Genomic DNA, 18,853 nt, shown 5'->3' on the forward strand with positions numbered 1-18,853 from the left:
ATGTTACAAATGTGGAAACTGAGATAGTGAGCACTTGTGATTTGTCAATGATTTCAGCCTTTTTAACTGGTGAAGTTAGAAATGCCTGACTCTACTGTGTAATGCAGACTTCCATCTTCCTGGTTGAGGGAGGCTATGAAAACTGACAAAAGACTTCTTATTGAAACTCTCATTTTGGAGGTAATTTATTTAGAAAATAAACTCGGTCTTTTTTTGATTTTTTTTTTATTACCTAATGAATTTTATTACATTTATAGGTATACAACGATCATCACAAACAAATTTTACAGCATTTCCATCCCAAACCCTCAGTGCATTCCCCTACCTCCCAACTTGTCTCATTTGGAAACTATAAGTTTTTCAAAGTCTGTGAGGCAATATCTATTCTGGAAAGAAATTCATTGTGCCCTTTTTTTAGATAACGTATGTAAGTGATAGCATTTGATGTTGGTACCTCATTGTATGGCTGACTTCACTTGGCATGGTAATTTCTAGGTCCATCCATGTTGCTGCAAATGCTGTTATTTCTTTCCTTTTAATGGCTGAGTAATATTCCATTGCGTATATTGATCCATTCCTCTGTAGATGGACATTTAGGTTGTTTCCATGTCTTGGCTATTGCATATAGTATTGCATGAACATTGGAGTACATGTGTCTTTTCGAATCATGGTTTTCTCTGGATAGATGCCCAGGAGTGAGATTCCTGGATCAAGTGGGACTTCTATTTTTAATTTTCTGAGGAATCTCCATACTGTTTTCCACAGGGGTTGCACCAATTTACATTCCCACCAACAGTGTAATAGGGTTCCTTTTTCTCCACAACCTCTCCAGCACTTATTGTTTGTAGACTTTTGATGATGGCCATTCTGGCTGGTGTAAGGTAGTACCACATTGTGGTTTTGATTTGCATTTCTCTAATGAATAGTGATGTTGAATATCTTTTCATGTGTATTTTGGCCATCCGTATGTCTTTGATGAATTGTCTGTTTAGATCTTATGCCGATTTTTTGATGGAGTTGTTTGTTTTTTTGGTATTGAGTTATAGGAGGTGTTTATAAATTTTAGAGATTAATCCCTTGTCAGTCGATTCATTTGCAAAGATTTTCTTCCATTCTGTGGGTTGTCTTTTTGTTTTGTTTAGGGTTTCCTTTGCTGTGCAGAAACTTTTCAGTTTAAGTCCCATTTGCTTATTTTTGTTTTTATTGTCATTACTCTAAGAGGTGGATCTGAGAAGATGTTGCTGTCGTTTATGTCGGCGAGTGTTTGGCCTGTGTTTTCCTCTAAGAGTTTTATGGTGTCTGGTCTTATATCTAGGTCTTTAATCCATTTGGAGTTTATTTTTGTGTATGGTGTTAAGAAGTGTTCTAATTTCATTCTTTTACATGTGGCCGTCCAGTTTTCCCAGCACCACTTAATGAACAGGCTGTGTTTTCTCCATTTATATTTTTGCCTCCTTTGTCATAGATTAGTTGACTGTAGGTGTGTGGGTTTAATTCTGGGCTTTCTATCCCTTTCCACTGATCTATATATCTGTCTTTGTGCCAGTACCATACGGTTTTGATGACTGTTGCTTTGTAGTATTGTCTGAAGTCTGGGATCCTGATTCCTCCAGCTCCATTTTTCTTTTTCAGGATTTCTTTGGCTATTCTGGGTCTTTTGTGCTTCCAAACAAACTTTAAAATATTTTGTTCGAGTTCTGTGAAAAATGTCCTTGGTAATTTGCTAGGGATTGCATTGAATCTGTAGATCTCCTTGGGTAGTATATTCATTTGGATGATATTGACCCTTCCAATCCAAGATCATGGTATGTCTTTCCATCTGTTTGTGTCATCTTTGATTTCTTTCATCAGTGTCTTATAGTTTTCAGAGTACAGGTCTTTTGTCTCTTTAGGTAGGTTATTTATTCCTAAGTATTTTATTCTTTCTGATACGATGGTAAATGGGATTGCTTCCCTAATTTCTCAAGAAACTCAGTCTTTTAAGAGAGTTTACAAACTCTACTTCACGCTTAAGGGCTGAGTGTGGATCATTAGAACTTATAAAAGCACTTGAAATTTTGAAAATTAGGAAAGAGGTGTTCATTTTTCTAGAAAATGGTGTAATTTTTTGACAGGGCCTCCCTCTCTGACACTGCTCTCCCGGGGCCCAGGCTCTCCACTTGTAACCAGAGCCCATCCCCTCTCTGCTGCTCAAGGACACACTCCAGTAGGTCTCCCCTTTGTCTCCTAAATGGCAGTTTGCCCCTGTCTACCATGTAGAAACATATTATTTTCCTCATCTTTAGAAAGTCTCTTTTATCTCCACTTCCCCCTCCAGCCACTGCCCCATTTCTTCATTCCTCTTTGTGGCCAGAGTCTTGCAGAGAGTTGATATACTTATTCTTTAGCCCAGTTTTTGAAAATCCACTACCAAGCTTTCCCCCCATACCAGTCCCACAAAGCTGTTCTTATCAAAGACCCTTAAAGATCTTCATGTTGCCAAAAGCCTAGTGGTCAGGTTCTCAGTTCTCATCTTACTTGACCGAAGCAGTTTTTGTCTTTTTTTTTTGTCTTTTTTTTTTTGTCTTTTTTCTATGGCCTCACCCGCAGCATATGGAGATTCCCAGGCTAGGGGTCCAGTCGGAGCTGTAGCTGCCGGCCTTTGCCACAGCCACAGCAATGTGGGATCCAAGCCACCACATCTGCGGCCTACACCACAGCTCATGACAACGCCAGATCTTTAACCCACTCAGCAAGGCCAGGGATCAAACCCGCAACCTAGTCAGATTCACTGACCACCGAGCCATGATGGGAACTCCATCGCAGCAGTTTTTCATACAGTTGCTCGCTACATACTCCTAGAAACACATTCTTTAATTGCCTTCCAGCGTCCTACACTTTGACTGTTCCCCCTCCTCACGGTCTGTACCTCCTCTCTCTCTTTACTGGTCCTCCACATCTCCTTGCCATCTTTTGCAGCTGCCTCCATTGCATTTCCACTTGGTTATCTAATAAGCATCTTAAGTTGAACATGCCCAGAAGCAAACTTCTGTCCCTCCAAACTTGCTCCGCCTTCAGTCTGACCCAGTGCAATTAAAGACAACTTTAGCCTTGTTCAGACCAAAAACCCTGAGGTCGTTTTATTCATTAGCAGATCCTTTTGGTTGTGTCTTCAAAATGTATGATTTTTTATCATCTCACAGATACTACTTTAGTCCAAGCTATCATAATCTCTTGCCTTAATTACTGTAAAAGCCTTTTAAGTGGCCCCCAGCTTCCTTCTGGGTTCCTGTTAAACAGCAAGTCAAGTTGGATCTCTCCTCTGCTCAGATAAAAAGGCAGCCCATCTCACTCAAAGTTTAAATGATTAAAACGGCTGTGCTTCTGTGATCTGGGCCCAGCGTCCCCACCCTCATTTTACTGCTCTCTTCTAATTGCTTGCCTAATCACACTGCCTCCCTTACCTGTTAGGCTCGTCTCCACCTCAGGTCCTTTGTATTTATAGTTCCCACCACTTAACCCAGCACTTCTGGATGCTCTAGAGCCCTATCTCATCACTTTCTCCTTATCTTCAAATGTCACCTGCTCTCATAACAAAAGTTGTGCTCTCTCATAACTTTTCTGACCACTCCGCTTAAAATTGTGAAAGCCCCCACTCCTCCCACACCTGCTACGCATTTTCTCCAAAACACTCAGGACCTATGACACACATTTGGTTTCTTTCTTACTAGAATGTAATCTCCATGTGAGTGGAGATTTTCCTCTGCTGTTCAGTGTACATGACTGAACAACATAGACTGAACATAGACTCCTATGTACCAATGTCTACTCTATAGTAAGCACTCAATAAATGTTTGTTGAATGAAAGAATGAACTGGTGTTACTCTTGAGGAATTAGACTATTTGTTTACATGAAAACCTACACAAAGATTTATAATGAGATGGATTTGATCAAGACCAAGCATGGTTACTGACATTTGTGTTAACTCAGTTAACCATCCACCAGAGTCACCTGGTTTCATTTTATTACATTTTATTCCACGAGCTGCTTTTTAAACCTCAGTACATTAATGTATTTTAAACAAGTGTTTTGCGTTCTGGTTCTTCCAAATTTTCATAATTAAAAAAAACATTTATTTTTGGCTGAAGTTTTCATGTATATGAAATGAAAAATATCTGCTTGGGCACCAACTCAAAAGGATAGGAAGGTTTAGCGTGTTCAGTCAACAGTGATCTCAAGAAGTTTCAACTCTTAAAATAGATTTCCTCCCAAGAAATTGTGTTACATAAAATTTCTACTTTGCTCTGCTCTTCAGGTCCTGTTCATTCACTTTTCAACTATCTATGTTAACTAAGGGAAAAATGATCAGTCATTGATTATATAATTGCAAATAATCCACTTGGCATCCTTCTGTTTCATGTCGTCATTTTTTTTTTTTTTGGTCTTTTTTGTCTTTTTTGCCTTTTCTAGGGCCGCTCCTGCAACATGTGGAGGTTCCCAGGCTAGGGATCTAATCAGAGCTGTAGCCACCGGCCTATGCCACAGCCACAGCAACGCCAGATCCTTAACCCACTGAGCAAGGCCAGAGATCGAACCCGCAACCTCATGGTTCCTAGTTGGATTCGTTAACCACTGTGCCATGATGGGAACTCCGGTTTCATGTCATCTTAAAAACAAATACAGATGGGCAGTTTTATGTTTTGTTCAGGGAGAAGAGTCTGAAGGTAGAAGAGCTTAATTCAAATGCTTTTCCTATAAGTAAGCTTGTCATATAAACAGCCTGTTCCAGTCCCTTTTTGTTCCAGCTAGAAAAAATATGTTCACTTTTATTAACCAAAAATATTTTTACATGAAGACAGAAGAAGGAGAATAATTGTACTTGCTCTTCTGACAACCATCATTTTTTTGGGGTTTTGTTTGTTTGTTTGTTTGTTTGTTTTTCAGTCTTTATCCTTGGTAAATTTATTTCAGGTTCTGGGGCATTAGTGATGTTTATTCAGGCTAACACATGCTCTTAACATTGCAATTTTCTGATTTGTTCCTGTTAAGAGTTTCAAAGGTTACTGAAATTTTTCTTTTTCTCACATTTTCTTTACCACTTTTCAAAGACAAATTTTGATTTGGCTTGTTAGTACTATGAATTTGATCTTCTAATAAGTAAGAAGATAGATTCCTTCATGTAGAGAAGTCTGATGTTATTGTATGTTTTGTACTGAGGTTTTTAGGTTTCAGATGTGAGGTCCTTTTGGACAAACTTAAGTGTATGAAGTTATCTCTGCACAAATACACTAGATTGCTTATAAATATATCTATTTTATTTAATATTAAAATCCTTTTATTTGGAATTTAACTCTAAGCTTCTTGTTGGAATGTTACAGTTTAAGTGATGATATCTCCCAGTTGTGTTTTTCCACAAATCCTGTTATACCTGTTTCTCTGGCATAATTATTAATGACACCCTCTTTTACTCTAAAAAGCATCTAATTTGAAAAATACATTATTTGGATACTAGTGATATACTCACTTTTCTTTTGCATTTTACGTAGGATTGATAAGATTTCTTCTCCCTTTTCTGTCATCTTTCCTCTCAGTTCACCTATACACAAATATGGGATGGATAGGGAGATAGAAATGTGTGTTTATGGGGGAATGGACTTTCATATTGTAGGGAACAATATGATAGAATTGTGTAAAACAGTTTGGGAGTCAAATGTTAGCTTTCTAAAAAGCATTTCTAAGGTTGAGACATTTGAAGTTTTGTATTTTAGACAAGATCGGGCGCATTCAGGGTGGTATGGCCATAGACGAAGTTTTGTATTTTAGAACATTTGTTATAATGTTGGCCAACTCCAAAAATCTTCCTCTGTTATTATGATTACATTTCTATACTCAGTGTGGGCTTTAAACCTGTAGCTCCTTTAGCTTGTACATGCTATCAATTTTTCAAGTTTGTCTTTTGGAGAACATTTGAATTCCTGCTATTCTGTAATTGTATTTCTGTTGCATTTTCTAATGCATTTAACATTTTAAAATGGATAGTTTATTAGCTATATGGAAGTTATGGCTTTATCTGTGGCAGGAATCAGTCCATCTGGTGTTTCATCAAATCAGTCTGAGTTTGAAAGAGCATGGGCCAGAAAAACAGGGTATAATATATTCACGACTTTTCCAAAGCTTATTTTTGATTTAACATCTATTTGAATTAGGAAATAGTTCTATAAGTCTCAGAATGACAGAATTTCCTAAGGGGATGAGTTCTGTGAGACAAGGAGACTCTTAAGAAAGGCAGCTTAGTATGATGAAGAGCGTGGACTTAGCACCATATGCTTTTGGTTCACATTTGGGTTCTAACTTACTTGTCATAGTAAGTGACCATCATAGGCAAAATACTTCTCTGTGTTTCAGCCTTCTCCTTTGTGAACTGGAGGTAGTGATAACACCTATGCTTTGTTGGATTGTTGTAAAGATTAAATGAGATTATATGTACAGTGCCTAGAAAAGCTTGTAGCCTGGGTGAGCAGCCCGTTTGCTCTTACTATTATTGTCAATGGAAGAATAATTCATTTTATCTCTCAGACTTAATTTGAAACATTAAAAATCAATTCCTAATATTAAAGGAAGTATCTCTGTCTTAAAAGGAATTATACTACTTCTCGTTAGAGTATGTAGTTTATGGCAGGATATGAAAGGCCTGGTATCTGATAAGAACGATTTACACAGAAATCTTACCAGCAAACACCTATGAGAGGACTTATTGGTAGAAGGCTCTAGCTTCCCAGTCATTTCGGTTTTCTCTATTTGAATTACCTTTGTTTAATTTATCCTTTAAGGTCCAACTTACATGTCTTCTTTCATTCACTCCAGTTAAAATAATCAACTCCTGGAGTTCCCATTGTGGCTCAGTGGGTTAAAGACCCAACTGCTATCCATGAGGATGTGGGTTCAATCCCTGGCCTTGCCTAGTGAGTTAAAAGATCCAACATTGCCAGGAGCTGGGGTGTCAGTCACAGATGAAGCTTGGATCCCGAGTTGCTGTGGCTGTGGCATAGGCCAGCAGCTGAAGTTCCAATTTGACCCCTAGCCTGAGAACCTCCATATGCTGCAGGGGCGGCCCTGAAAAGGAAAAATAAATAATAAGCTCCCTTTATTTTTTTTGTTTTGTTTTGTTTTGTTTTTTACTGCTTTTTTTTTTAGGACCATACCCATGGCATATGGAAGTTCCCAGGCCAGGGGTCGAATCGAAGCTACAGCTGCCATCCTACACCACAGCCACAGCAATGCCAGATCCTAGCCACATTTGCGACCTGCACCACAGCTCAGAGCAACGCTGGATCCTTAACCAACTGAGGGAGGCCGGGGATCAAACCCGAAACCTCATGGATCCTAGTCGGGTTTGTTAACCACTGAGCCATGAAGGGAATTCCCTGTAGTCAGCTCCCTGTCTTTGTGGTTATAGAATTTTTGTTTATGCCTTAATAGAGCACTAATTCTAGTTAGCTGGATGATAGAGATTGTGGCCTGGTGAAGGCATCCGTGCCCTCCAATCATGTCTCATCTCAGAAGCCTTAATTTTAGCTTATTCTGGGTTTTATTTTATCCCCTGTGACTTGTTTTTCCTTCCTTTCTTCTTTCCTTCTTTCTCCCTCCTCTCCTTTCCCTCCCTCTCTCTTCTTCCTTCCTTCCTTCCTTCCTCCCTCCCTCCCTCTCTCTCTTTTTTCTTTCTTTCTTTCTTTCTTTCTTTCTTTCTTCTTTCTTTCTTCTTTCTTCTTTCTTTCTTTCTTTCTTTTCTTTCTTCTTCTTTCCTTCCTTCCTTCCTTCCTTCTTCCTTTCCTTCCTTCCTTCCTTCTTCCTTCATTCTTCCTTCCTTCCTTCCTTTCTTTCTTTCTTTCTTTCTTTCTTTTTTCTTTCTTTTTCTTTCTTATGTTGAGATATAATTGACACACAGTGCTTGTATAGTATTTTATAGTAATTTCTATAGGTTTAAGGTGTACAGCATAAAGATTTGACTTAGATACATCATTAAATGATGTCTACAAAAGGTTTAGTGAACGTCTATCATTCTCACATAGATACAAAATTAAAGAAAGAGAAAAATTTTGTTTTCCTTTTGATGAGAACTCTTAGGGTATACTCTAACAACTTTCATGTGTAATGCACAGCAGTATTAATTGTATTTATCATGTTGTACATTATACAGGCCTACTATTTTATTTACCTTGTCACTGGAAGTTTGTACCTTTTGACCATCTTCCTCCATTTCCCCCTTACCCCACCCCCTCCCTTTTCGATCTTTTTTTTCTGAGTTTGTTTTTGAACTATAATGACCTACAATATTATTAGTTCCTGTTACACAACATAATGAGTCCCTATTTCTGTACATTTCACAATGATAAGTCTAATTACCATTTTTGCTTTTATTTATAATGCCCATTGTTGCATAAAGGAAATGTAGTAGAGACTGAAGCTTTTTTCATTTGCCAACTAATCATTCATGATTAATTAGTACTGTAAATGTATCTACTTGGAATTTTGCTACTGAAATAACTTACAGAATAAAAAGGCTATAGTATCTGAGAAAGGAAAATTGCAACCAATTCTGGATGATTTCCTACTAAAATATGTAGATCATCTAGGGTGGAAAAATGTATAAATGTTTAATATACTCTGAGAATTTCATTCTGCCTATAAAATTAAAATCTCATGTTTCAGTTAATTTGTTAATGGTAGAATATTTTTTGAAGCTCTTTGCAATCAGGGTGGTATAATAAAATAATGACATACTGTTCTGTGATACCTACTTTAAAATATACCTCCACTTAGATAATAGTATACAAAACTTATTTTCTTTTTGATAAAAGTTAACTATACTTCAGTTTTTTTTATTGCTATTTAATTTCTTGCTTATAAGATATTTTACTGATGAATCTCTGTTGATTGACATGTTTTAAATTTTAAATTTGTTGTTAGCATCACCATGCAAAAATATCATCAAATACTGGCACAGCAAATATAACTACTAAGAATTTATGTCTACTAGTTATTAGATTGATTTATTCAAACCGTGTGGGTTTCCATGACTCCCTACTGACATTCTCCATCAATAATAAAAACCAAATTCTAATATCCAGCCCAGTTCTTTATAGGAGACAGGTGATATGATGTAAAAAACACTCCTTTGGAGTAAGACATAACTGGGCTCAAATTATGGCTTTAACACATAGGCTGTGTGACTGGGGCCTAGGGACTTGAGCTGTCTAAACTTGAGTTTACTCAGCTGGAAAGTACGTTAGAAAAACATAGCATCAAGGATTTGTAGGGATTAAGTGAGCACAATCATTTATGTTACACTCCAAATTTATTTAAAATCCTCTGTTAGAGGATTTTTAAAAAATTAAGTGACTCTTTGAAAGAAGCTGACTGTTGGTATTTTTCTGATCCAAACTTCCACTTTGATTTTAAAAAAACAAACAAGACGTGATCTTTGAAGGCCCCTATCTGGCTCTATCATTTCTAATCACTCACTGTTGTTACCTTCCACCTTTTGGACATTCCCCTGCAAAGTAACTAAATGTATACGTGTGTCTTTCTGTCCATTTCCGTTCCTGCTATCATCAGCACTGTTAAGTGATGACTGATACTCTGGCCGCATACTTCTTTGAGTGCTGTGTGCATGTTGACCTTCATCTCAGCTCCACTCCACACAGCTGCTCCATTGGTCGCACCCTGGATCTTAGGAACTGAACTTCTAGGCAAAAGCATTATTCTGCCTTTGAATCACTGCCCTCTGACAGCATCTCTGGTTTGCCATCTTTCCTCTACAGCCACTTCCACCTAATCTGTTAGTCATCTCATCAGGACTTCAAGTCTTTTGTCCTCGCTTACTTTCTCCTAACCTCAGTCCCATGTTCCCCTCTCTCCCCTTTAGTGGAGACTCAAGTGGGACCCAAGGTCCAGCAGTTCAGCTGTTCTCGTGCGCTTATCTACCTTCATTTCTCTGTGGATTCTTGTGATCTCTATGTTGTATCTCTATAATATTTTATACTGCATTCGTTAACCTCTCAAACCTCAGCTTTCTTATGGATAATATGTTGATCATTATACCTGCCTCTTTAGATTATGTTAAGGATTAATTGAGTTGTTATATATAGACACTGTTTAGCCTACCTTTGAACTGTGTGGAAACAATTCTGGAGAAAGGTAGCATGCTATTTAGAGATTAGACCATGTTTGTACCTACACTCTCTGTGCTGCTGGAGAGACGCATCAAGCCAGGCACATTCATTTAGTCTACACTGTGGGTCACAAACCTCTGGGATATCCCTGAGACTAGAAGTTAGTCCAACTCCAAACAAGCCCATTTAAGAGTCTTTAAAAGGCAGATACTTGTGTATTTGGAATAACTGAAATGTGTGTTTAAATTTTAGGAGCCTCCGAGAAGCAAGGGATAATGCTTTGGCTGAAAAGGACCGAGCAGTGATGGCTGAAAAGGATGCTCTAGAAAAACATGATCAGCTCTTAGACAGGTAAGCATCCTGAAAACAGAAATGTTAAAACTCTTAAAGTTTTGTACCTTTTTCTTTTTTTTTTTTGTTTTTGGTTTTGGTTTTTTTGCTTTTTATGGCCGCACCCATGGCAAATGGAAATTCCCAGGCTAGGGGTCGAATTGGAGCTACAGCTGCTGGCCTGTGCCACACCACACAGGATCTGAGCAGCTACTGCAACTTGTACCACAGCTCATGGCTACGACGTATCCACTGAGGGAGGCCAGGGATCGAACCCGCATCCTCATGGATCCTGGTTGGGTTCATTAACCTCTGAGCCATGAAGGGAAATCTACTCTTTTTGTTTAATGTATCTTTTTTTTTTGCCTTTTGTTGTTGTTATTGTTGTTGTTGTTGTTGTTTTTGCTATTTCTTGGGCCGCTCCCGCGGCATATGGAGGTTCCCAGGCTAGGGGTTGAATCGGAGCTGTAGCCACCGGCCTACGCCAGAGCCACAGCAACGCGGGATCCAAGCCGCGTCTGCAACCTACAACACAGCTCACAGCAACACCGGATCGTTAACCCACTGAGCAAGGGCAGGGACCGAACCCGCAACCTCATGGTTCCTAGTCGGATTCGTTAACCACTGCGCCACGACGGGAACTCCAAGCCATTGTATGTTGTTTCAGTAGTTCATTTCTTACTGTTGCTGGGCATGAATATACCACATTTTGTTTATTCATCCACCTATGAGTGGACGTTTAGTTTGTTTCCAGTTTGGCGCTATTGTGAATAAAGCTGCTATGAACATTTTTATACAAGTCTTTTTGTAGGCGTATGTTTCTACTTTTTTTGGATAAATATCTAGAAATGTACCTTCTAATCATCAGGTAGATGAATGTTTTACCTTAAAAGAATTGCCAAACAACTCCAAAGGGGTTGGACCATTTTTTTTTTACTTTTTAAAGTTTTACTGAAGTAGAGTTTTTGATGTATGACAAAGTGATTCAGTGTAACATATACACACATCCATTCTCTTTCAGATTCTTTCCCCACATAGATTATCACTGAATATTGGGTAGAGTTCTTTGTGTGGTATAGCAGGTCCCCTTTGGCCAGTCATTCCATATACTCCAGTGTGCATATGCCAATCCCAAACCTTTAGTTCATCCCTCCTCTCCCCACCCCTGTCCCCTTTGGAAACCCTAAGTTTTTCAAAGTCTGTGAGTCAGTCTGTTCTGCAATTAAATTCATTTGTATCCTTTTTTTTTTTTAGATTCCACATATAAGTGATATAGTCTGATGTTTGTCTTTCACTGTCTAACTTCACTTAGTATGATAATTCATAGGTTCATCCGTGTTGATGCAAATGGCATTATTTCATTCTTTTTATGGCTGAGTAGTATTCCATTGTATATATGTACCATACTTTCTTTATCCATTCTTCTGTTGATTGACATTTAGGTTGCTTCCATGTCTTGGCTGTTGTAAATAGTGCTGCAGTGAACACTGGGCTGCATTTATCTTTTCAAATTAATGGTTTTTTCCCAGATAGATGCCCAGAAGTTGGGTTGCTGAACCCTATGGTAGTTCTATTTTTAGTTTTTTGAGGAATATCCATACTGTTTTCCATAGTGGTTGTACCACCAGGAGCGTTAAGACAGTTCCCTTTTCTTCACACCCTCTCCAGCATTTATTGTTTGTAGATTTTTTGATGATGACCATTCCGGCTGGTATAAGTAGTTTTGATTGCATTTCTCTAATAATTAGCAATGCTGTGCATCTTTTCTTGTGTTTGGGGGCCATCTGCATGGTTATACCATTTGTATACTCAGTTTATTTTTGAAAAATCTGTATGTTCTGGTGCAGGTATGTTGGAGGGTAGGAGAAGAGAGAGACTAAATCATCTTTAATTTATCAATAGAAAGTATGTTAAATTGCCTAGTTAAAAGGAAAATCACTGATAAATTTTCAAGTAAATATAATTACCTCATTAAACAATGTATTTTAGTGGTTCAAAATATATGCAAAGTAAACACTGGTTATCTTTCTTATTTTTAGATTTTTCTTTTGAAATAATTTCAGACAGAAAAGTTGCTAAAATAGTACATAAAGTTTTCATTTACCTTTTGCAAATGTGAGATTATTAAAAATAATCTCAGTGGGTCTTTTAATAGTTAAATGAAGATTGCAGATTCGTGGTTTAAGCAATACAGGAAACTAAAAATTCAGGCATGTTTTCATATAATTAACCTATCATTAATCCTCTAGAATGTCAAAATCTTTTAGAATTGTTCAAAATGTTATACTTCAAAATTCACATCAGTCTTATAAACTTGACTCATGGAGAAATATTAACAAATATAATAATGAAGAGATCTTTTCTATAATGTAAAAATATGTCTGCTTCCAAAGATCTTAATATAAAATTGAACATGTATAAATCAATTGTTTTTATTAGCATGCTTTTGCAACTTATCTTAAAATTATCTTTTATTACATATAATCCTTCCATTTATAAATCTTTGTGATTTCCACTAGAGATTTACATGGCTTTTTGTTGATATTAGTTTTGAGTGTGATATATTTACTAATGGCTCTAGAATAATATTTATGGACTCATTAGCAAGCCTTAAAAGAAAGTATAAGATTTTAGCTAGTAAACCAGAATGTATATGCAGGGAAATTTTCATAAATTGCTAGCTTGGTATGTTTTCATGAGTTTGGAAAGAAGAGAATAGTAAAATTGACCATAAAATTGACTATTTTATATTTATTCTAAGCTCTGTAATGTTCTGAACTTTGACATCTAAAATCCTTCTTCTCCTACTTGTCCATACAGTAGCAACTGGTATTCATCCTAAAGGCCATGGGAGGAAGTTCCTGTCATGGCTCAGCGAAAATGAACCTGACTAGTATCCATGAGGTTGCAGGTTTGACCCCTGGCTTCACTCAGTGAGTCGGGGATCTGGTGTTGCTATGAGCTGTGGTGTAGGTCACAGATGCAGGTCGGATCCTGGACTGCTGTGGCTGTGGTGTAGGCTGGCAGCTATAGCTCTGATTCGACCCCTAACCTAGGAAGTTATATATGCTGAAGGCGTGGCCATTAAAGAACAAAAAACAGAAAAAAACTCAAAATAAGCTGGGTTTTAATAAAATGCTTAAAACAGCTAAAGGTTCCTGTCTGTTTTTTGAGCTATAATATCAACAAGCAAAGAGAAAATCCCTTAGGGTTGTAATGTTGCTAGATGATTTCAAAGAAGTAGGGTTCTAGATGTCCCCACAATTTAATTCTTCCTTAATTGCTCTCTGAATTCACTATAATGCTTGTCAAAAATTTCAAAAGACTTTTAGTGAAACTTGACTAACCCCAAAATTCTTTTTCAGAATGGCTGTGATTATTCTTGTGCCTTTACTCTTGCACATGAATTTTCGTAGTTATATTCTTCATGTTAATACCCTTCATCCATACAGAGTTCATTTTGCAATATGCTGTAGGTAGAAAACTAATTTAATTTATTTTGTTCACAAATGTACCAGTTTCCTTAAGTTTACCTGTGCATTTAATGGGATCTAAATAAAAATATGAGCAAGATTTTTTCTGTTTAATCTACACTCTACCTTGGCTCTTATATTGGGTGATGTAGGTCTACACAGGCCTTTTGGGACTGGCAAGGGGAAGTGAGTTAGGGATGCATTTGGGTTAAGTGGTTTCCAGTCTCTTCTGTTTATAGGTAAATTAATGCTAGCCACTGCTGAGTAGCAGTGGCTTCCAGAAATATGCAGATTACCCACTGATAATAGGTTGCAGATAGGTTGTGAGAGATAGGAAAGTACCCATTACTAGAACCAGGGATTGTTGGCCTTCTTTCTTCATGGAAGGATATGCAAGATGCAGTAATTCATCCTTTATTTGGGGTTTTTTGGTTGTTTATTTTTTGGTTTGGGGTTTTTTTTTTGTCTGCGGCGGCGAGGGCATATGGAAGTTCCTGGGCCAGGGAATGAACCCCAGCCACTGCAGTGACAACACTGGATCCTTAACCCTATGTCTGCAAGAACTCCCTTCTTTATTTTGGAAGGGTTGCCCTGGCAGGTCTCAGACCAGTGGATACTTAAACTTTTTATTGACATGGTGCATTCTCAAATCTTCAAAGGGTTTTCCTTCCAGCTTTATTGAGGTATAATGGACAAATAAAATTGTGAGATATTGAAAGTATGCAATGTGATGATTTGATATACATATACATTGTGAAAGGAGAGTCTCCCCTCATTGAGTTAATTGACTAACTATCAGCCCACATAAGTACTTTTTTTTTTGGTGGGGACATTTAAGTTCCACTCTCTTAGCAAATTTCAATTATACAATATGGTGTTATCAACTATAGTCACCATGTTATACATTAGATCTTTAGGCATTACTTATCTTTCAGCAAGATTTTTAAAATGAGATATCAATTCTATGGTTCACAAGGAAAAATTAAATATATTTCTTAAATAATAAGACTTGAAAGTCAAAATTACTCCTTGATCCATGGGCTGCAGAATGGATATGTTAGATGGCATGAAAACTACATTCATCTTTTCCCATCTATCCTCAGAGCTGTTGGTTAGCTAAGTGCATTGTCAGTGAGCAGTGATATTTTGAAAGGAATCCCTTTTTTTTTTGAGATTTCAACAGTGGGCTTAAAATATTCCTTAAACCATATTGTAAACAGATGTGCTGTTATCCAGGTTTTGTTGTTCCATTTATCGAGCACAAGCAGAGTAGATTTAGCACAATCCTTAGGGGCCCTAGGATTTTCAGAACAGTTAATGAGCATTGGCATCAACTGAAAGTCACCAGCTTCACTAGCCCCTAACAAGAGAGTCCGCCTGTCTTTTGATGCTTTGAAGCCAGACATTGACTTCTCCTCTCTAACTAAGATAGTCCTAGATGGCATCTTCTTCCAAAAGAAGGCTGTTTCATGCACATTAATAATCTGTCATTTATTGCAGCCCCCTTCATCAATGATCTTAGTAGATCTTCTGGATAACTCGCTGCAGCTTCTACCTCTGCACTGGCTGCTTTGTTGTGCCCTTTTACATCATGAGGATGACTTCTTGAATTTCATGATCCCATGAACCAACAAGTTTCAGATTTTTCTTCTGCAGCTTCCTTACCTCTCTGAGCCTTCAAAAACTTGAAGAGACTTGGAGCCTTGCTCTGGATTAGTTTTTGGCTTAAAGGAAGGTTGTGACTAATTTGGTCCTCTATCCAGACCACAAAAACTTGCTTCATATCAGCAGTAAGACTCTTTTGCTTTCTTATTATTTTGTGTTCACTGGAGTAGCACTTTTAATTTCCTTCGTGAACTTTCCCTTTGCATTCACAATGGCTAACTGTTCCACACAAGAGGCCTAACTTTCAGCCTGTCTCGACTTTCAACATGCCTTCCTCACTAAGCTTAATCATTTCTAGCTTTTAATTTAAAGTAAGAAACATATGACTCTTTCTTTCACTTGAATACTTTGGAGGCCCCTGTAGGCCTAATGTCAGTATTGTTGTGTCTTAGGGAATAGGGAGGCCCAAGGAGAGGGAAAGAAGAGAAACTGGGAAGTTAGGCAGGTGTCTGTAAATGACCCTAGGGGCTAAGCTGTGTGCAGTCTTGATGTTGTTCTACTGAATGATATGATCAGAGTTTCTCAGGTTTAGAACAATTACTCTGGAAAAATGAGTGATGAAAAGACACTAAACTGATAAAAGGGAGATGGATAGTTCAGAGATTATTATAATTTGCTGTCGTGTATGGGCATGATTCATGATGCCGCAGAACAGTGACAGTAGTAACGTCAAAAATCACCATGGGAGTTCTGTTGTGGTACAGCAGGTTAAGGATCCAGCATTGTTACAGCAATGGCTGAGGTGCAGGTTCGATCCCTGGCCTGGGAATTTCCATATGCTGTGAGTGTGGCAAAAAAAAAAAAAAAATCACTGATCTCAAATATAAATAACAAATAATAACAAATATAACGATAATGGAAAAGTTTGAAATATTATGAGAATTACCACAATGGGACACAAATACAAGGTGACTAAATGTTGGAAAAATGACACTGATAGATTTGCCTGATGCCACAAATCTTCCATTTGTAAAAAATGCAGCATCTGTAAACTCAGTAAAGCAAAAGGACAGTAGAAGGAGGTATGTCTCTGTAGGCTTAGAATTGAAACGATATGGAGGTATTATGTTGCTGTTATAGAAGTTATATCTAGAATGTGGTTGGTGACTGTCTTATTTGTAGAATCATGCTGGGTCTGGACACCCAAGCTCTAAACTGAAGGTCTCAAGAGGAAAATGACCAAAACTGTTTAAAAGATTAGAAAATGTCTTATTAGCGCCAGATTATAACTGTTTACAAATGTTTAAAATGTGTTTTTCTCACATCATAATGCCTAAAGTGGGAGAATAGGGACCACTGGGTAAACATTCCAAGAAAGAGTAAAGATAAACTTTCTAGTGGGGCTTTTCAAAATGGATTGGCATCGGGTATATTCTCCATCAGTAGAAATGTGCAGGCATCAGCTGGCGAAGTGTTCACTAGGATTGAGTTTATAAGGGTTGGAACATCAAGTAGGCAGCTTGATGAGTCTAAAGTCCCTTTTGATCCTGAAATAATCTGTAACAACAGCTCAGAAGAGTGAATACACTGGTTAAGTTACCATGTAAAAGAAATGGTGAACCCAAGCTATTTTTTTTCTTTTTTTTCTTTTTTTCTTTCCTTAATACATTATTATTATTATTGTTATTTTTACTGTACAGCATGGTGACCCAGTTACCATGATGCATTCTTTTTTCTCACATTATCATGCTCCATTGTAAATGACTAGACATAGTTCCCAGTGCTACACAGCAGGATCTCATGGTTAATCCCTTCCCAAGGCAACAGTCTGCATCTATTGCCTTGGGCTCCCAGTCTATCCCACTCCTTCCACCTTCCCCCTTGGCAACCATAAGTCTATTCTCCAAGTCCATGATTTTCTTTTCTGTGGAAAGGTTCATTTGTGCCGTATTATTAGATTCCAGATATAACCTATTTTGCGAGTAGTTTTATATCTCTGTAGTTCACTTTTCCTTTTTTTTTAAATAAAAACCTAGTGTATAGCACTATTATTTGAAAAAAATACTATAAATTTTTTTAATATCCACTGAAGTTCTTTTGAGTATAATTTACCTAGGAGTAGTGTGGGAATATCATGTATTTTTTTTTTTTGTATATAGTGAAACCTAAGGAAAATATTTTTGTTTTATAATTATACAAAAACTTTTATTTTCAATTTTTGAGTTTTTAATAATCAAGTATGGGATTCTGACTTCTTTTGTATCAAAATCAGAATAAACAAATGTGTTTCAATCTTTATATGCATTGTGATTTCCCTGAATCATGCTTAAGTAAAGCCTAAAATATGTCTATACACAATTTTTAGTCAAATATAATTAATCTCAACTTCCTCATTTATACTGAAAGTTTTACTTTATCAAATGTTTCATTTAATGATTAAACAACTTGTGTTATTATAAAGAGAGATATAAGGAAATAGTATCCCACTTTCAAACATGAATGAAAAAGCTTTTTACTCAAGGACTTTAATTTTCTATAAAAGAATGGACTTTTCGCAAACATATAAAAGACCTGTGTACGTCCCAACTCAAGTTCAACAATTTACCTAATAGTAAGTAACAAATACCCAGCTTTCGTGAGTGGGAACAGTTCTTACCTCTTGTTCTGTTTCTCTGAATCTCTTTAAGCACCCTGAGGATTCTACCACAAAGGGGGAATTTTTAAACTCGCGCTGTGTGACTAGAATAAATTTGAATACACTGTTACTTCTGTAGGATCCTACATCCGAGGCCCATGTTTGAATCCTAAGTGTAAGCTTGCAATCCAGAATTAATTTTGATAGTATTTTTTCTTCAGTTATAGTTCTTTTGATGTTTTTAAAGCTACGGTTCAGTGTATTTGGAATGCTTTTAAGTTTGTATTTTTAAATTAATATTATTTTCACTATGCTTTCAATCCCTACAACTTCTCTGGAGATAGTAAAATTTTATCTTTTTTTTTTTTCTCATAGAAGATAAAAGTAAGAGGGAATAGGAGATCTAGTGAGTAGATTAAATGAGTTTTATGACGTATGGCTTAGTTTAAAGCTTGATATGGAAGCCAGCTGTCCTAAATTTTCATTTAGTGCTTTATCTCCAAGAATGGAACAATTTTGACATGCCTTTATTCTGCCTTTTGTCATATTCTTATGTTGTTTTGTTGTTGTTTATCTGTTTTTTATTAGTAGTATTTAATTTATCTTTTGCTTTTTAGGGCCACACCTGTGGCATATAGAAGTTCCCAGGCTAAGGGTC

At 37.1% G+C, this 18,853-nt stretch overlaps 1 protein-coding gene across 5 annotated transcripts in view; it reads left to right on the forward strand.

Moving 5' to 3' along the window:
- PIBF1 (progesterone immunomodulatory binding factor 1) overlaps positions 1-18,853 on the forward strand; it is a 251,953-nt gene that overhangs the window by 74,728 nt on the left and 158,372 nt on the right. For all 5 annotated transcript variants that reach the window (XM_047756196.1, XM_047756197.1, XM_047756199.1 and 2 more), the window contains one exon: positions 10,405-10,503. In XM_047756196.1, coding sequence (XP_047612152.1) covers positions 10,405-10,503 — 99 coding nt within the window. The remainder of the gene's footprint in view (positions 1-10,404; positions 10,504-18,853) is intronic.

This window comes from Phacochoerus africanus, chromosome 13 (assembly GCF_016906955.1).
Source record: "Phacochoerus africanus isolate WHEZ1 chromosome 13, ROS_Pafr_v1, whole genome shotgun sequence".
Classification (NCBI taxonomy): Eukaryota; Metazoa; Chordata; class Mammalia; order Artiodactyla; family Suidae; genus Phacochoerus; species Phacochoerus africanus.